The sequence below is a fragment of the Pocillopora verrucosa genome, chromosome 10 (assembly GCF_036669915.1).
Source record: "Pocillopora verrucosa isolate sample1 chromosome 10, ASM3666991v2, whole genome shotgun sequence".
NCBI lineage: Eukaryota > Metazoa > Cnidaria > Anthozoa > Scleractinia > Pocilloporidae > Pocillopora > Pocillopora verrucosa.
This window is the reverse complement of record NC_089321.1, coordinates 20,070,849-20,086,277: the sequence shown is the minus strand read 5'-3', so window position 1 is coordinate 20,086,277 and position 15,429 is coordinate 20,070,849. Positions and strand designations below refer to the sequence as shown.

Genomic DNA, 15,429 nt, shown 5'->3' with positions numbered 1-15,429 from the left:
TACCGATACAGCACATAACTTTAGTCATGTGATCGTTGAAACATCTTCAAATAAAATATTGCCATGGCTTGGATAAAAGAAGGCAACTTCCTATTAAACACTTTCTTTATTCATAACATTAGAAAATGCAGCTTTTATTACATAGGTAACGCATTTAAGTCTTTATAACAACTTAATAAGTTTAAGCTCTCATTCGTACTTTACGACAAATATTTGAAAATTCATGCTTCGTTAAATAAGGAACGTATTCAGATTAAGTCTAAACTTCTATATTAACCTCATTTTCTACGGAATCTCGGGTATATTTATTCATTCCATTCACACATTTTCTTGCATTGATGCTTTTCTTCACTCAGCTTCTCCCCGTCTTCATTTCTCTAACACCCTGAAGAAAGTAAAAGTTTACGAAGTTTATTTTGCTAATTAAGTAAACTGAAGAACAAAAAAAGACGTACCATGCACGTTCGGAGTCCACTGAGGGTAGGGTCTTACACAACAAAAATATAGGCGATTTTGAAAGGTGAAAATGAGGCTTGATGTCTAATAAGAAATAACGAAAACGATCAATGACGTGGTAGATTCATCATCTGAGCGAATATGTAACTGAAAGGACAAAAGTATAGTTATTGAAAGAAAAGGTGGCTGCACATATATATTATGGTTATGAAAGTCTGAGGGCTGTTTTTGTTGCAGGTCTTCGTGATAAAGCGATTGACAGCCAAATGGGTTGGAGAGAGATAAGCAATCCATCTTAGACTAAATTATACCTTGTATCAAGTTAATTCGAAACTCTTTTTAAATTTACATTGTCAAGTTTTATTTTGTTCTCATACCAATTAGTTTGTATAGGTAATCACATGATTTCGAGTGCAATTTGGGATAAATCAGCACAAGCAAATTTTTCAAAGGCTCACCAAACTGTTCAAGCCCGTAGGGCGAATGCAAATTATTGTCTTAGAAAAACTTTCACGTGCTGATTTATCCCAAATAATACGAGAAGAGATTCATGTGATTACATGTCAATAATACACATGCAAAAATTTGACTCTTTTTCTCCTAGCCTTGTTCATGGGTCACTGGTGCAGTCGCTTGCATTTGTGTTGTTGCCGGCGTCGCTGGCATTTTCCCGCAAGAATTTGCGTCGAGCCTTTAAATTTTCTGTCAGGAATAATTGAGTGTTCACCCTCTTTCTCAGTTACAATTAGCTAAATAGCGTAACCAGTACACAAAGGCTAACACACTCATAATTTAATCCTTGTCTATCGTACGAATTGTGGCATAAACTACGAGAGAATTTTGTTGAGGCCTTCCGATTTCTACGTTTCAATACCTTTTCATGACCTTTTTTGGAAGCCCAAGACTTCTCAACTTTTTGCCAGTTGTTCTTGCTTTGTTGCGGGATTTTGTTCTGGATCAAAGCGTTCTTACTTTCCTCTAACCCGTCTGCCGCTTTGCTTTGGTGTGCTATCGCGACTGGATGGTCGCGAAAGCACACCATTGCGCAGAATGCCTGGACATGATTAGGTATTTAGGAGCGCTGATGTGAGAATATTTGAATGCGATCGCGCCCTTAGAGCCCATAATAAGAGAAGAAAGGGCCAAAATTAGCACAGCAGCGTTGATAAAACTCCCTTTCTTGATCGCCAGAGGCAATAAGTCAAAAACTCAAGAGCAGATTTTTAAAGAGGGAGGGTTTTATTTTAATTTAATTAAAGCTTAAAAAGAGGAAGTTTGAGAAAGTATAAAGTCTATTCCTTCACCTTTGAAAATGTCGAAAAAACCGGACCTTTTTAGTATTAGGGCCGATTTAAAAGCGATCTTTAAGAAAAAAATTCGAACTGGCTTCCAAAAACTCAAGAGCGGGAAATGGAGAATGGATCTTTCCTGCAATAGAACCCGGTTAAACTTTAAAAGTTAGTGAGCTAAAACCGCTAGTCCTCATAGTTTTAAAATTTTAAGTCGAAGTTCTTTTCGAAAACAGCGCGCTTCGAGTTCGACACCATTGTATTCAGCCCACGAATAACAATGGTCGCCAAAACTAAACAGTGGCCAATTCAAGAAACCTCTCATGCCGCGAGTTTTGAAACGGATCTTGGCGCATCAGCTAGCTCAAGCAACACTTGTCCAATATACACGCGAACACAATCCTACCCAACCAATTTGTATCTAGAATTTGAAATGGTTTTCCGTTTGGCTGAACTAAAAAATTGCCATTTCTTACACATCGACTCAACTTTGTATAGCCAAGGATTTTCCTCGATTTAATTTCAACCTTCTTCACTGTTTGGGATAAATTGATTAAGTGTTGGTTAAAACTGAAGCTGTTGTCTATTTCCTCAAAAATGATAACGAGCCTGCTACTCTCGAGACCTTTCGGAACTTTTGGAGAGTACTTCTTGTTCCTTCGAGTAAAAAGCAACTATTTCAACAAAATCTTAAACCCTCCGTTTTCAGTGAAGAAGGGTACGTAAGAAAGAAAGTTAAAGAAAATCTACATAGGCATAATGAAAAGATATATATTAAGTTAAAAAGCGATAAAATAATGGCCGAAAATTTCTGTAGCATTTACGTATTGGAAAGAAATTAGGCTAACACAAGAAAGTACTCACTAAGACGCCAAACATCTCGTAACCTTTCTCCTCCGCTGCAACTTTACAAAGTTCAAACGCCGTTTTAACATCGCACTTCATTTCTCCTGTAGCCTTGATGTCTGCGAATCTTTCATCAAAGACAATTTTCTCTCCCTTCTTGAGTACTTTGAAGCATCCCTCTGACCTCCACCCGTCTGCAGTAACTGATTGGAAGAAGGATTAATCCACCATAAGTTTATTGGGATAGTATTGAGATCATGATCATGATCATTATTATTAGGATTATCATTATTGTTATTTCTACTATTAAACAAAACAAAAATAAAATTCTTGAACGAGATTGGTTACTAGCAGCCCGATTCAAGCACTAAGAGGATAAAGTATGCGCCTTGCTTGTAACTGGACAATGTATTATGGCAGTTGATGCATCATACCTGTGCAATTGGACAGTACGAGTTTTTTGCGTGCGCTGTTGTGGCGTATTCGCAGAGTAAACAATTATTTAGTTGTGAACGCGGTCTGATCAATTGGTAGTTAATTTGTTTAATACGTAATTGTGACTGCAATCATACTCTTTGTTAATAAATAATTTGCAGCATGGCAGCTTTTAAGTTCGCTATCACAGTTTTGATGGAGAACGAAAGAGTTATTGGCTATGGAGGATATCTGCTATGTTGATCTATTAGTAATTTCTGTGCCATGGATAAGAAAACTGTCATATTACGTCATACCACGCGCTCCCATCGGACCTGTGGGAAAAAACGTGGTATCGGACCCGCCATTTTGATTTCGCCCATGTTGTCATGTAGTAGCTGTTGCGTTATTGAATAAAGAGTTTAAATGGAAAAATTGTGACATGGATGTCGGAAGTGGGATAGATTTACACCAATAGAGGAATTCTCACCGCTAGAACAACCAAGAAAACCGGTACGTACGATTTTACAGTGTTTACTACAAAGTCCTGTCTTATCGTGCAATTTAGCCAAAAATGAGCGACTTGGTTGGGTTTGAAGTACCAAAAATGGACTGGACCCCTGGCCCAGATTTATTAACTAGATTCAAGAGATTCCGCCAAAAGTGTGAACTGCTACTTGATGGACCGTTAAAAGCTCGAGACGGCACTCAAAAATGCAAATATGTGCTGCTATGGTCAGGCGATTACGGAATAGACTTATTTAACACTTGGTCGCTAACCGAAGACCAACAAAAAGACCTGAAAGAATACTGGAAAAGATTCGAAGACCATGTTAAACCACAAGCAAACCATATCTTGAACAGATATTATCTACGAGGTCTGAAACAGAATAATCGTCCCCTAGCCACCTTCCTGACTGAAGCAAGGCTACTCATACAGAGCTCAGGTTACCCACCTGACTTACATGACGAACTCATGCGTGACACATTAGTTTTCGGCACCGATTCGGAAGAGGTCAGACGAAAATGCATTGCCCGCGGTAATGAATTAACCTTTGCAAGGGCAAAAGAAATTGCACGAACTGATGAGGCTACCCAGATGCAATTAAAAGCAATGAGTGACACTACAAACCCAAAGCAAGAAGAAGGGGAAGTCAATGCAATCAGCAGAGGAAACAAGCCCAGAAACCAGCCCCACCAAAGGTACACCAGTGGTAGAGGAAACAGACGACGTGACAACAACCTAAGACAGTGCTACAGATGTGGAGACACACCACACACCAAAGACCAGCAGTGCCCAGCCACTGGAGTAGAATGCTTCAACTGCAACAAACGCGGTCATTTTAGCAAAGTTTGCAAGTCTACAACAAGGTCAGATGTGATGACCCTACAAAAAGAACAACCTGATGGTGTAACAAGTGAATGCACAAGCTACGACAAAGTCTTCCTGGGAACACTAGAAGCCCGAGACAGCCCCAATACCTCAATGATCGCAAGCATTGAACAAAAAGAAAAACAACGCACCAAAGTCATGACTGAAATACAAGTCACGGTAGACCCCCATGATACACACCTGATACCTATTATCTGCAAGGTCGACACTGGTGCAGAAGTTAATGTCATCTCCAAAGACGACTATGACAGACTCAACCGCAGTTCCCAGCAGATACCCCTTGGCCCAACACACCACAGGATTACTGCGTATGGAGGCCACGCCATCAAGACCCTTGGAACCTGTCCACTATACGTCCATCAAAATGGCAGCATTAAAGAAGTCGTTTTCAATGTTACTGACGTACCAGGACCTACAATGCTTGGCTGTAAAACCTGCGAGGAACTTGAGCTGGTAAAATTTAATTGCAGCCTAGAAACCTCCAAAGAAGACAAAGAGACCCGCCTTAAAGAACACAGACCATGCAAACCGCACCAAAGGACCAGCAGATACCCTAGCCGTCTAGACACTGAAACATACCCCCCACTGGACAGGATAACCTTCTTCAACAACTTCGGAGACTGCTTTGAAGGCCTGGGAACCTTCAATATGAAACCTTATCACATCACCCTAGACTCCAATGCTGAACCTGTCATCCACGCACCACGTACCGTACCAGTACACCTTCGAGACATGTTTAGAAAGGAAATCAACACCATGGTAGAACTTGGAGTGCTCATACCCGTAAGCGAACCCACAGACTGGGTTAATAGCATCGTCCTCTCTGAAACAACCAACGGCAAAGGAGAAGTCACCAAAATCAGAGTCTGCCTCGATCCACGTGACCTAAATAAGGCAATAAAACGCGAACACTACTACACCAAAACAATTGATGAGGTAGTCACACAGCTTAGTGGTGCCAAATTCTTTAGTGTAGTTGATGCCAAAAAGGGCTACTGGCATGTACCATTAGACGAAGCCAGCTCCTACCTGACTACTTTCAACACCCCGTTCGGGAGATACCGTTTCACCCGGCTCCCCTTTGGCCTTATTGTATCACAAGATGTGTTCCAGAAACACTTAGATTCAGCACTGGAGGGCCTGAAAGGAGTCACCGGCATTGCAGACGATACATTCATATACGGAGCTACAGAGGAAGAGCACGATGCGAACATGGTAAACCTCATGATCAGATCCAGGGAAAGGGGAATCAAATTCAACAAAGACAAAGTACAGCTCAAATGTCAGGAAGTCAGCTTTTTCGGCCACAAATGGACCCAGGATGGAATCAAACCAGATGACAGTAAGATATCTGCAATCCAGAAGATGACCCCACCTGAGAACCGCAAAGACCTCCAAAGCTTCTTAGGCCTCGTAAACTACCTTACAAGATACTCAGGGCGATTGGCTAGCCTCACAGCACCACTGCGAGAACTTACCAAGAAGGACACCGCATATGTATGGGGACCTGAACACGACGACTCATTCAACCAAGTCAAACAGGAAATCACATCAATGGGAGTCCTCAGATACTTTGACCCAAACATCGAGTCTGTCATTCAAACTGACGCTTCCCAGAAGGGAGTAGGCGCCGTCCTTTTGCAGCAGGGGCAACCTGTATGCTATGCCTCCAAAGCACTTACAGACACAGAAAAAAACTACAGCAACATTGAGAGAGAAACACTTGGTGTAGTATGGGGCCTAGAGAGATTTAACTACTACATTTTTGGGAAGCACTGTACAGTAAACACTGACCATAAACCTCTTGAGGCGATTTTCAAGAAGCGACTGTCCAGTTGCCCACCTAGATTACAGAGGTTCTTGATGAGAGCCCTGAAATACGACGTTACGGTCAACTACGTAAAAGGTCCTGATGTACCAATAGCCGACGCTCTCTCAAGAGTCAGCCCCCAGCCTACCCCTAGCAGCAGTCAACTTTCAGAGATATATGTCCACCACGTCACACAACATCTCCCTGCAACTCCAACAAAGCTACAACAGATCCGTGACGAAACAGGGAGGGATCCTGTGTTGTCTCTGTTAAAAGAAATGGTCTTTGAAGGATGGCCACAGAAAAGAGAAGAGTGCCCCCAACTGCTACATGGCTATTGGAATTTCAGAGAAGAGCTGACCATCGAGGACGGCTTAGTACTAAAAGGAGACCGCATCGTGATACCTCCTACTCTCAGACCTGAAATCCTGAACATCATACACCAAGGCCACCTAGGGCAAGAGAAATGCCTTTTACGAGCACGTACATCCGTTTTCTGGCCTGGAATTACAAAGGAAATCATCAACCAAGTTAACCAGTGCGAACCCTGCCAGAAATACCAAAATAAAGCAAGGAAAGAGCCAATACTACAGCCAGAACCGCCACACCGACCATGGGAAAGACTCAGTTCGGACTTGTTCGAATTTAGAGGGCAGCAATACCTCCTGTTGACAGATCAATACAGCAGATTTCCTGTCATCAGGAGACTAACAAGCACCACGTCATCTGCAGTTATCAACCATCTGAAGAGCATCTTTGCAGAACACGGCATCCCTACGCAGTTGACGACCGACAACGGACCGCAGTACAGTTCGGCAGAATTCAAGCATTTTATGAACGTGTACGGGGTAGAACACATTACTAGCTCCCCCCTATACCCCCAATCCAACGGGTTTGCTGAGCGAATGGTCCAGACCGTGGAAAACATTCTCCAAAAGTGCGATGAAAATAAAGAGGACCCGTACCTTGCTCTCCTATCATACCGGGCCACTCCCTTGGATCTGCTCACCAACAGAAAATTTAAAACTAGATTACCAGCATGCCATAGAGTCCTCCTCAACCACTCTCACCATGAGGTCATGAAAAGTAAGCTCATAGCCCGTCAGGAGAAACAAGCCCACTATTACAACCAGCACTCAGGACCACCCAAAAAGCCATTCGAAGCTGACCAACCCATCCGCACGTACAACCACCACTCACAAACCTGGGAACCTGGCATTATTGTAAAACCCGCCAAACAGCCAAGATCTTACATCATCAGATCCAGCAGTACAGGTACCACCTATCGAAGAACACGGGCCCAACTGAAACCAGACACAACTGCAGTGAGGGGAACACAATGCCAGCGGGTGGAAACCCCAGTATACCAAGGTTCTGAGATACCTCAGCAGACAACTAGTCTTGCCCCAGTCAGTCACACACAGACATCGCACAAAAACGGTGCAGCCCCCAGACCAGGATCTGGCGAAACAGTGCCACTGAACAACATCCCCCAGGGACCCTCAGACATAGCTGGAGGATATGTGACCAGATCTGGGAGGACTGTGACACCTGCACAAAGGCTGGATCTATAACAGTAGAGACACTAAAGAATAGACTTATAAGTACAAGCACAGGAGGGATATCCTTTCAACCAGTATTGTAATGTTCTGGAGATATGATAAGTTCCATTTTTTTTTTTTTGTCGTTATTATTATTATTACATCGGTAGAAAGGGGGATGTCATATTACGTCATACCACGCGCTCCCATCGGACCTGTGGGAAAAAACGTGGTATCGGACCCGCCATTTTGATTTCGCCCATGTTGTCATGTAGTAGCTGTTGCGTTATTGAATAAAGAGTTTAAATGGAAAAATTGTGACAAAAACGGTTTTACCTTCGATCTTTGTCGATTTTCTTTCATATATTAACACCAAGTTCACTACTCCTCGTCATCATAGATATGAAAGTTTTCCAAATATGGCAATTTATTCTGCCCTCTTCGTAAATGGTAACAAGTAAGAAACATTAAAACTGCAAAAGATTTGTACGTTCACCATCTTATAGGTAAAAGAAAAAAGCCCAACAGCCCTAAGAATAGTCTGCTACTTTGTTAGAAATATCAATACCTCTGTAAAATAATCACTAGATCTGCTCTTAATTTTGAAAACATTCAAAATTTGCAAGAATATAAATCAGATCATTAAGGTACCTTCACAATTGGCTCCAGAATATCCCTCGGTACATTTGCAGCTATACGAATTATCTTGGGTTTCTGTACAGACTCCTCCATTCTGACAAGGATTCTTGTCGCATGAACTGACTACAATGGAACAAAAACTCTAAGTTTACTTTTGATTTAGTAATGTTGAAATGAACTAACCACTTGAAATGAGTAATATTGGCAAGATTGTAGTCAGCCGTCCCGAACGAACTCATTTGCTGCCCAAGCGTTTTGTAATTGGACCAAATGGACAACACTCATTAGCCCAAAGGTATAATTATTTACCACTTCTCATCATTTAGGCTAATAAATTTTCTTTTCATAAAAAGTATCTTAAGGTATAATGGTACAAAATGGTATTTTTCGAACATTAAAACTCGCTAGCTACTGTTTGTTACTTGCCGCAGTTAGCCCAGGATCCACTGTAGGAAGCAGTGAGTGAACACCACAATCGGCTATGAGCGGCCATGGTACAAGCGTTGTAGGTCGTTCCTCCATACGTAAAAGGGAGAAAACAGCAGGCACCTTGCGGATTGTCGGTTTTTTTGCCAGGTGGGCATGGCAGCTCTGTGGAAGAACAGAAAAATGTCCTTCACGTTCCTAGTATATTATAAGTTAATTTGAAAGCAAAGCGATAGGGCGATTTCTGGTACATGTACCTCTGTTTACATTGAATGACAAAGACATTAAGATAAAAAATGAGTTATTGAGAATTTTGAGTTAGTCTTCCATTGTAAAAGTGCACCGTCACACTGTCCAGAGCTTACATACCACTTTTGAAAAAATATTAAAAAAAAGTAAAAGAAAGGTGAGAAAAATATCCTATATTGCATGAATTGTTCACACATAGTTTACAATTTATATGCCTGTATGTACTTTTTTCACAATTTTCTCCAGAATATCCAACGGCACATTGGCAACTGCGCGAGTTGTTTCCTGTTTCGGTGCAGATTCCTCCATTTTGACAAGGTTTCTTAGCGCATGGGCCCGCTGCAGAGTAACAAGAAACCATAAATTAGATATTTTCATTCTTTTGTTTGCATGATTGTGGTATTTGACATCAAATCAGGAATCTGTTCAGGGGTGACAAAAGTATTCATTATATGCACAAGTCAAAAAATGATGATATCTTATTCATATCCTGTGATTACCTCTCTGTATTGAATACAATACGTCAGCTTGCTCATGGAGGCCCAAAAATATATCAAGTAAAAACATTATCGAACATGAAAATGACTGTTAGCTGAACTCACAGTCGTCACACATGTACCTATTTCACAATTGCCTCCAGAATATCCTGAAGCACACTTGCAGGTATACGAGTCGTTTCTATTTGCTGTACAGACTCCCCCATTCAGGCAAGGGTTGTTGTCGCATGGACCGACTGCAGTGGAACAACAATTACAAAAAAAACACTCAATTAAGCACCTCCATACTTTTAAACTCTGGATAAACTCTAAGTTCAATATTATTAGCAATAGTCTTTGGTCTGACAGGCATATATTTGATGACTGATGATTAATAGTCAGACCTAACAGACAACACCTAGTTGCTCCAAAAAAGTAACAGTTGTATGTCTTCTTACCATTGTGGCTGAAAAGTCGTTTTTCAAAACGAATATATTGTACAAAAGTGTCTGTTGGTTTTTATTTGGCATGCATTTAAACTCAGGATTTTCTGTTCCTTACCACAGTTAGCCCAAGATCCACTGTAAGTAGCGGTTAACGAACACCACAATCGGTTATGAGCAGCCATGGTACAAGCGTTGTAGGTCGTTCCTCCATAGGTAAAAGGGAGAAAACAGCAGGCACCTTGCGGATTGTCAGTTTTTTTGCCAGGTGGACATGGCAGCTCTGTGGAAGAAAAGTTAAATGTCCATTACGGTCTGGGTGTACTATCAGTTAACTTGAGAGCAAAGCAATGGGGCGATTACTGGAACACGTACCACTTTTTACTCTGGATGGATGTCGTTAATGGGGATAATTAAGAAATCAGTTATTGAGAATTTTGAGTTTATGTTCCATTGTAAAAATGCACCGTCACACCGCTTGAGCTTACATAGCACTATTTCAAGTAGATCATAATTCAAATGATGTAAAAAAAAGGAAAATGAAAGGTAAGAAACAATATCCTATATTACATAAATTATTCCCACATAGTTTAAAATCTATATGGCTGTATGTACTTTTTTCACAATTTTCTCCAGAATGTCCAACGGCACATTGGCAACTGCGCGAGTTGTTTCCTGCTTCGGTGCAGATTCCTCCATTTTGGCAAGGTTTCTTAGCGCATGGGCCCGCTGCGGAGTAACAAGAAACCATAAATTATTCATGTTAACTCTATTGTTTGGATGAATGAGGTACTTGATATCAAATCAGGAACCTGTTCAGTGGTGACAAAACTATTCATTTTCAGCATAAGTCAAAAAATTATAATATGTAATTCATTTACTGCCTGTGATTATCTCTCCGTATTAAAAACCATGCGTCACCTAGCTCATAACAGCCAAAAAATACCAAAGATAGAAAAAGATCAGACATTAAAATAACTGTTAGCTGAATTCACAGTCGTCACCCATGTACCTATTTCACAATTGCCTCCAAAATATCCTGAAGCACATTTGCAGGTATACGAGTCGTTTTTGGTTGCTGTACAGACTCCCCCATTAAGACAAGGGTTGTTGTCGCATGGACCGACTGCGGTGGAAGAAAAAACAACAACATCAATAACACTCACAAAAGTGTTTGTTGGTTTTTATTTGGCATGCATTTAAACTCAGGATTTTCTATTCCTTACCACAGTTAGCCCAAGATCCACTGTAAGTAGCGGTTAACGAACACCACAATCGGCTATGAGCGGCCATGGTACAAGCGTTGTAGGTCCTTCCTCCATAGGTAAAAGGGAGAAAACAGCAGGCACCTTGTGGATTGTCGGTTTTTTTGCCAGGTGGACATGGCAGCTCTGTGGAAGAACAGAAAAGTGTCTTTTACGTTCCTAGTATATTTTCAGTCAATTTGAAAGCGAAAATATGGGGCGATTACTGGTACAAGTACCCCTTTTTACACTTAATAGATGTCTTATTAAGTTATTGAGAATTTTTAGTTTGTCTTCCATTGTAAAAATGCACTGTCACACCTTCCAGAGCTTACATAAGTAGATCATAATACAAACGTTGTAGTAAGAAAAAAAGAAAAAATATATGAAAGATAAGAAAAATATCCTATATTGCATGAATTGATTACACATAGTTTATAATCTATACTATGAGTGTATGTACTTTTTTCACAATTTTCTCCAGAATATTCCACGGCACATTGGCAAATGCGCGATTTGTTGCCTGTTTCGGTGCAGATTCCTCCATTTTGACAAGGTTTCGTAGCGCATGGGCCCACTGCAGAACAACAAGAAATCATAAATTAAATATGTTCATTCGTTTGTTTGCATGATTGTGGTATTTGACATCAAATCAGGAATCTGTTCAGGGGTGACAAAAGTATTAATTTTATGCACAAGTCAAAAAATGATGATATCTAGTTCATATCCTGTGATTACCTCTCTGTATTGAATACAATACGTCAGTTAGCTCATAGCGGGCCAAAAATACATCAAGTAAAAAAATTATCGCACATTAAAATGACTGATAGCTGAACTCACAGTCGTCACACATGTACCTATCTCACAATTGCCTCCAGAATATCCTGAAGCACACTTGCAGGTATACGAGTCGTTTCTGTTTGCTGTACAGACTCCCCCATTCAGACAAGGCTTGTTGTCGCATGGACCGACTGCAGTGGAACAACAACAACCAAAGAAAAAAACTCAATTAAGCACCTCCATACTTTAGTAACTCTGGATAAACTCTAAGTTCAATATTATTAGCAATAGTCTTTGGCCTAAAAATAGCATATATTTGATGACTGATGATTAATAGTCAGACCTAACAGACAACACCTGGTCGCTCCGAAAATGTAATTGTTGTATGTCTTCTTACCATTGTAGCTGAAAAGTCGTTTTTTAAAACGAATATATTGTATAAAAGTGTTTATTGGTTTTCATTTGGCATGCATTTAAACTCAGGATTTTCTGTTCCTCACCACAGTTAGCCCAAGATCCACTGTAAGTAGCGGTTAACGAACACCACAATCGGCTATGAGCGGCCATGGTACAAGCGTTATAGGTCGTTCCTCCATAGGTAAAAGGGAGAAAACAGCAGGCACCTTGCGGATTGTCGGTTTTTTTGCCAGGTGGACATGGCAGCTCTGTGGAAGAACAGAAAAGTATCTTTTACGTTCCTAGTAAATTTTCAGTCAATTTGAAAGCGAAACGATGGGGCGATTACTGGTACAAGTACCCCTTTTTACACTTAATGGATGTCTAACTGGGGTTAGGTAAGAAATTAGTTATTGAGAATTTGAGTTAGTATTCAATTGTAAAAATGCACCGTCACGCCGTCCAGAGCTTACATGGCACTATTTGAAGAAGATCGTAATTTAAAGTTGGTTCACAAAAAAAGGAAAGGTAAGAAAAATATCCTATATTGCATGATTTGTTCACACATAGTTTACAATCTATATGCCTGTATGTACTTTTTTCACAATTTTCTCCGGAATATCCAACGGCACATTGGCAACTGCGCGAGTTGTTTCCTATTTCAGTGCAGATTCCTCCATTTTGACAAGGTTTCTTGGCGCACGGGCCCGCTGCGGAACAAAGTGGTGACAAAAGTATTCATTTTTTGCATAGGTCAAGAAAATGATGATATCTAATTCATATCCTGTAATTTCCTCTCCGTATTGAATACCATAAGTCAGCTAGCTCATAGCGGCCAAAAAATATCGAGTAAAAAGATTATCAAACATTAAAATGACTGTTAGCTGAATTCACATTCGTCGCCCATGTACCTATTTCACAATTGCCTCCCGAATATCCTGAAGCACATTTGCAGGTATACGAGTCGTTTATGCTTGCTGTACAGACTCCCCCATTCAGACAAGGGTTGCTGTCGCATGGACCGACTGCGGTGGAAAAAGAAAAACTCAATTAAGTACTTCAATACTTTTGTAGCTACGGATAAACTATTCGAGCAGCAATATTCTTTGGCCTAACAATGGCATATATTTGATGACTAGTGATCAATAGTCAGACCTAACAGACACTACCTAGTCGCTCCGAAAATGTAATTGTTGTATGTCTTCTCACCATTGTAGCCGAAAAGTCATGTTTTAAAACGAATATATAGTACTAAAGTGTTTGTTGGTTTTTATCTGGCATGTATTTAAACTTGCGACTTTCTATTCCTTACTGCAGTTAGCCCAAGATCCACTGTAAGTAGCGGTTAACGAACACCACAATCGGCTATGAGCGGCCATGGTACAAGCGTTGTAGGTCGTTCCTCCATAGGTAAAAGGGAGAAAACAGCAGGCACCTTGCGGATCGTCAGTTTTTTTGCCAGGTGGACATGGCAGCTCTGTGGAAGAAAAGTAAAATGTCCATTACGGTCTGGGTGTATTATCAGTTAACTTGAGAGCAAAGCAATGGAGAGATTACTGGAAAATGTACCACTTTTTCCTCTGAATGGCTGTCGTTAATGGGGATAATTAAGAAATGAGTTTTTGAGAATTTTGAAATAGTCTTCCATTGTAAAAATGCACCGTCGCACAGCCAGAGCTTACATAGCACTATGTCAAGTAGATCATAATTCAAACGTTGTAAAACAAAGAAAATGAAAGGTAAGAAAAAATAGCCTATATTACATAAAATATTCCCGCATAGTTTACAATCTATATGCCTGTAAGTACTTTTTTCACAATTTTCTCCAGAATATCCAACAGCACATTGGCAACTGCGTGAGTTGTTTCCTGTTTCGGTGCAGATTCCTCCATTTTGGCAAGGTTTCTTAGCGCATGGGCCAACTGCGGAGTAACAAGAAACTATAAATTATTCATGTTAACTCTTTTGTTTGGATGATTGAGGTACTTGATATCAAATCAGGAACCTGTTCAGTGGTGACAAAACTATTCATTTTCTGCATAAGTCAAAAAATTATATTATTTAATTCATTTACTGCCTGTGATTATCTCTCCGTATTAAAAACCATGCGTCATCTAGCTCATAGCGGCCAAAAAATACCAAAGATAGAAAAAGATCAAACATCGAAATAACTGTTAGCTGAATTCACAGTCGTCACCCATGTACCTATTTCACAATTGCCTCCTAAATATCCTGAAGCACATTTGCAGGTATACGAGTCGTTTTTGGTTGCTGTACAGACTCCCCCATTCAGACAAGGGTTGTTGTCGCATGGACCGACTGCGATGGAAAAAAAAACAACAACAACATCAATAACACTCACTTAAGTACCCTCCTACTTTTGTAGCTGTAGATGAACTATTTAATATCAATATAAGCAACAATCTTCTTTGGCCTAACAATAGCATGTATTTGAAGACTGATGAATAATAGTCAGACCGAACAGACAACACCTAGTCGCTCAAAAGTGTAACTGTTGTATATTTTCTTACCATTGTAGCTGGAATATCGTCTTTTAAAACGAAGTTAAAGTACAAAAGTGTTTGTTGGTTTTTATTTGGCACGCATTTAAACTTGCGACTTTCTGTTCCTTACCGCAGTTAGCCCAAGATCCACTGTAAGTAGCGGTTAACGAACACCACAATCGGCTATGAGCGGCCATGGTACAAGCGTTGTAGGTCGTTCCTCCATAGGTAAAAGGGAGAAAACAGCAGGCACCTTGCGGATTGTCGGTTTTTTTGCCAGGTGGACATGGCAGCTCTGTGGAAGAACAGAAAAGTGTCCTTCACGTTCCTAGTATATTTTTAGTCAATTTGAAAGCGAAACGATGGGGCGATTACTAGTACAAGTACCCCTTTTTACACTTAATGGATGTCTAACTGGGGTTAGGTAAGAAATTAGTTATTGAGAATTTGAGTTAGTATTCAATTGTAAAAATGCACCGTCACGCCGTCCGGAGCTTACAAGGCACTATTTGAAGAAGATCGT

General features: G+C 40.5%; 1 protein-coding gene across 1 annotated transcript; it reads right to left on the bottom strand.

Annotated features, from left to right (window-relative positions):
• Positions 1 to 244: 244 nt before the first annotated feature.
• Positions 245 to 15,105, bottom strand: LOC136283925 (fibropellin-1-like). The gene is made up of 19 exons (XM_066173493.1): positions 15,037 to 15,105; positions 14,608 to 14,721; positions 14,211 to 14,324; positions 13,715 to 13,879; positions 13,314 to 13,427; positions 12,999 to 13,112; positions 12,507 to 12,671; positions 12,084 to 12,197; positions 11,690 to 11,803; positions 11,209 to 11,373; positions 10,995 to 11,108; positions 10,598 to 10,711; positions 10,101 to 10,265; positions 9,683 to 9,796; positions 9,289 to 9,402; positions 8,815 to 8,979; positions 8,401 to 8,511; positions 2,610 to 2,794; positions 245 to 385 (listed from the first exon to the last, which is right to left on the bottom strand). The coding sequence occupies exons 1-19, from the start codon at positions 15,101 to 15,103 to the stop codon at positions 353 to 355; spliced, it is 2,361 nt and encodes a 786-aa protein (XP_066029590.1). The 5' UTR covers positions 15,104 to 15,105; the 3' UTR covers positions 245 to 352.
• Between the last annotated feature and the right edge of the window lie 324 nt (positions 15,106 to 15,429).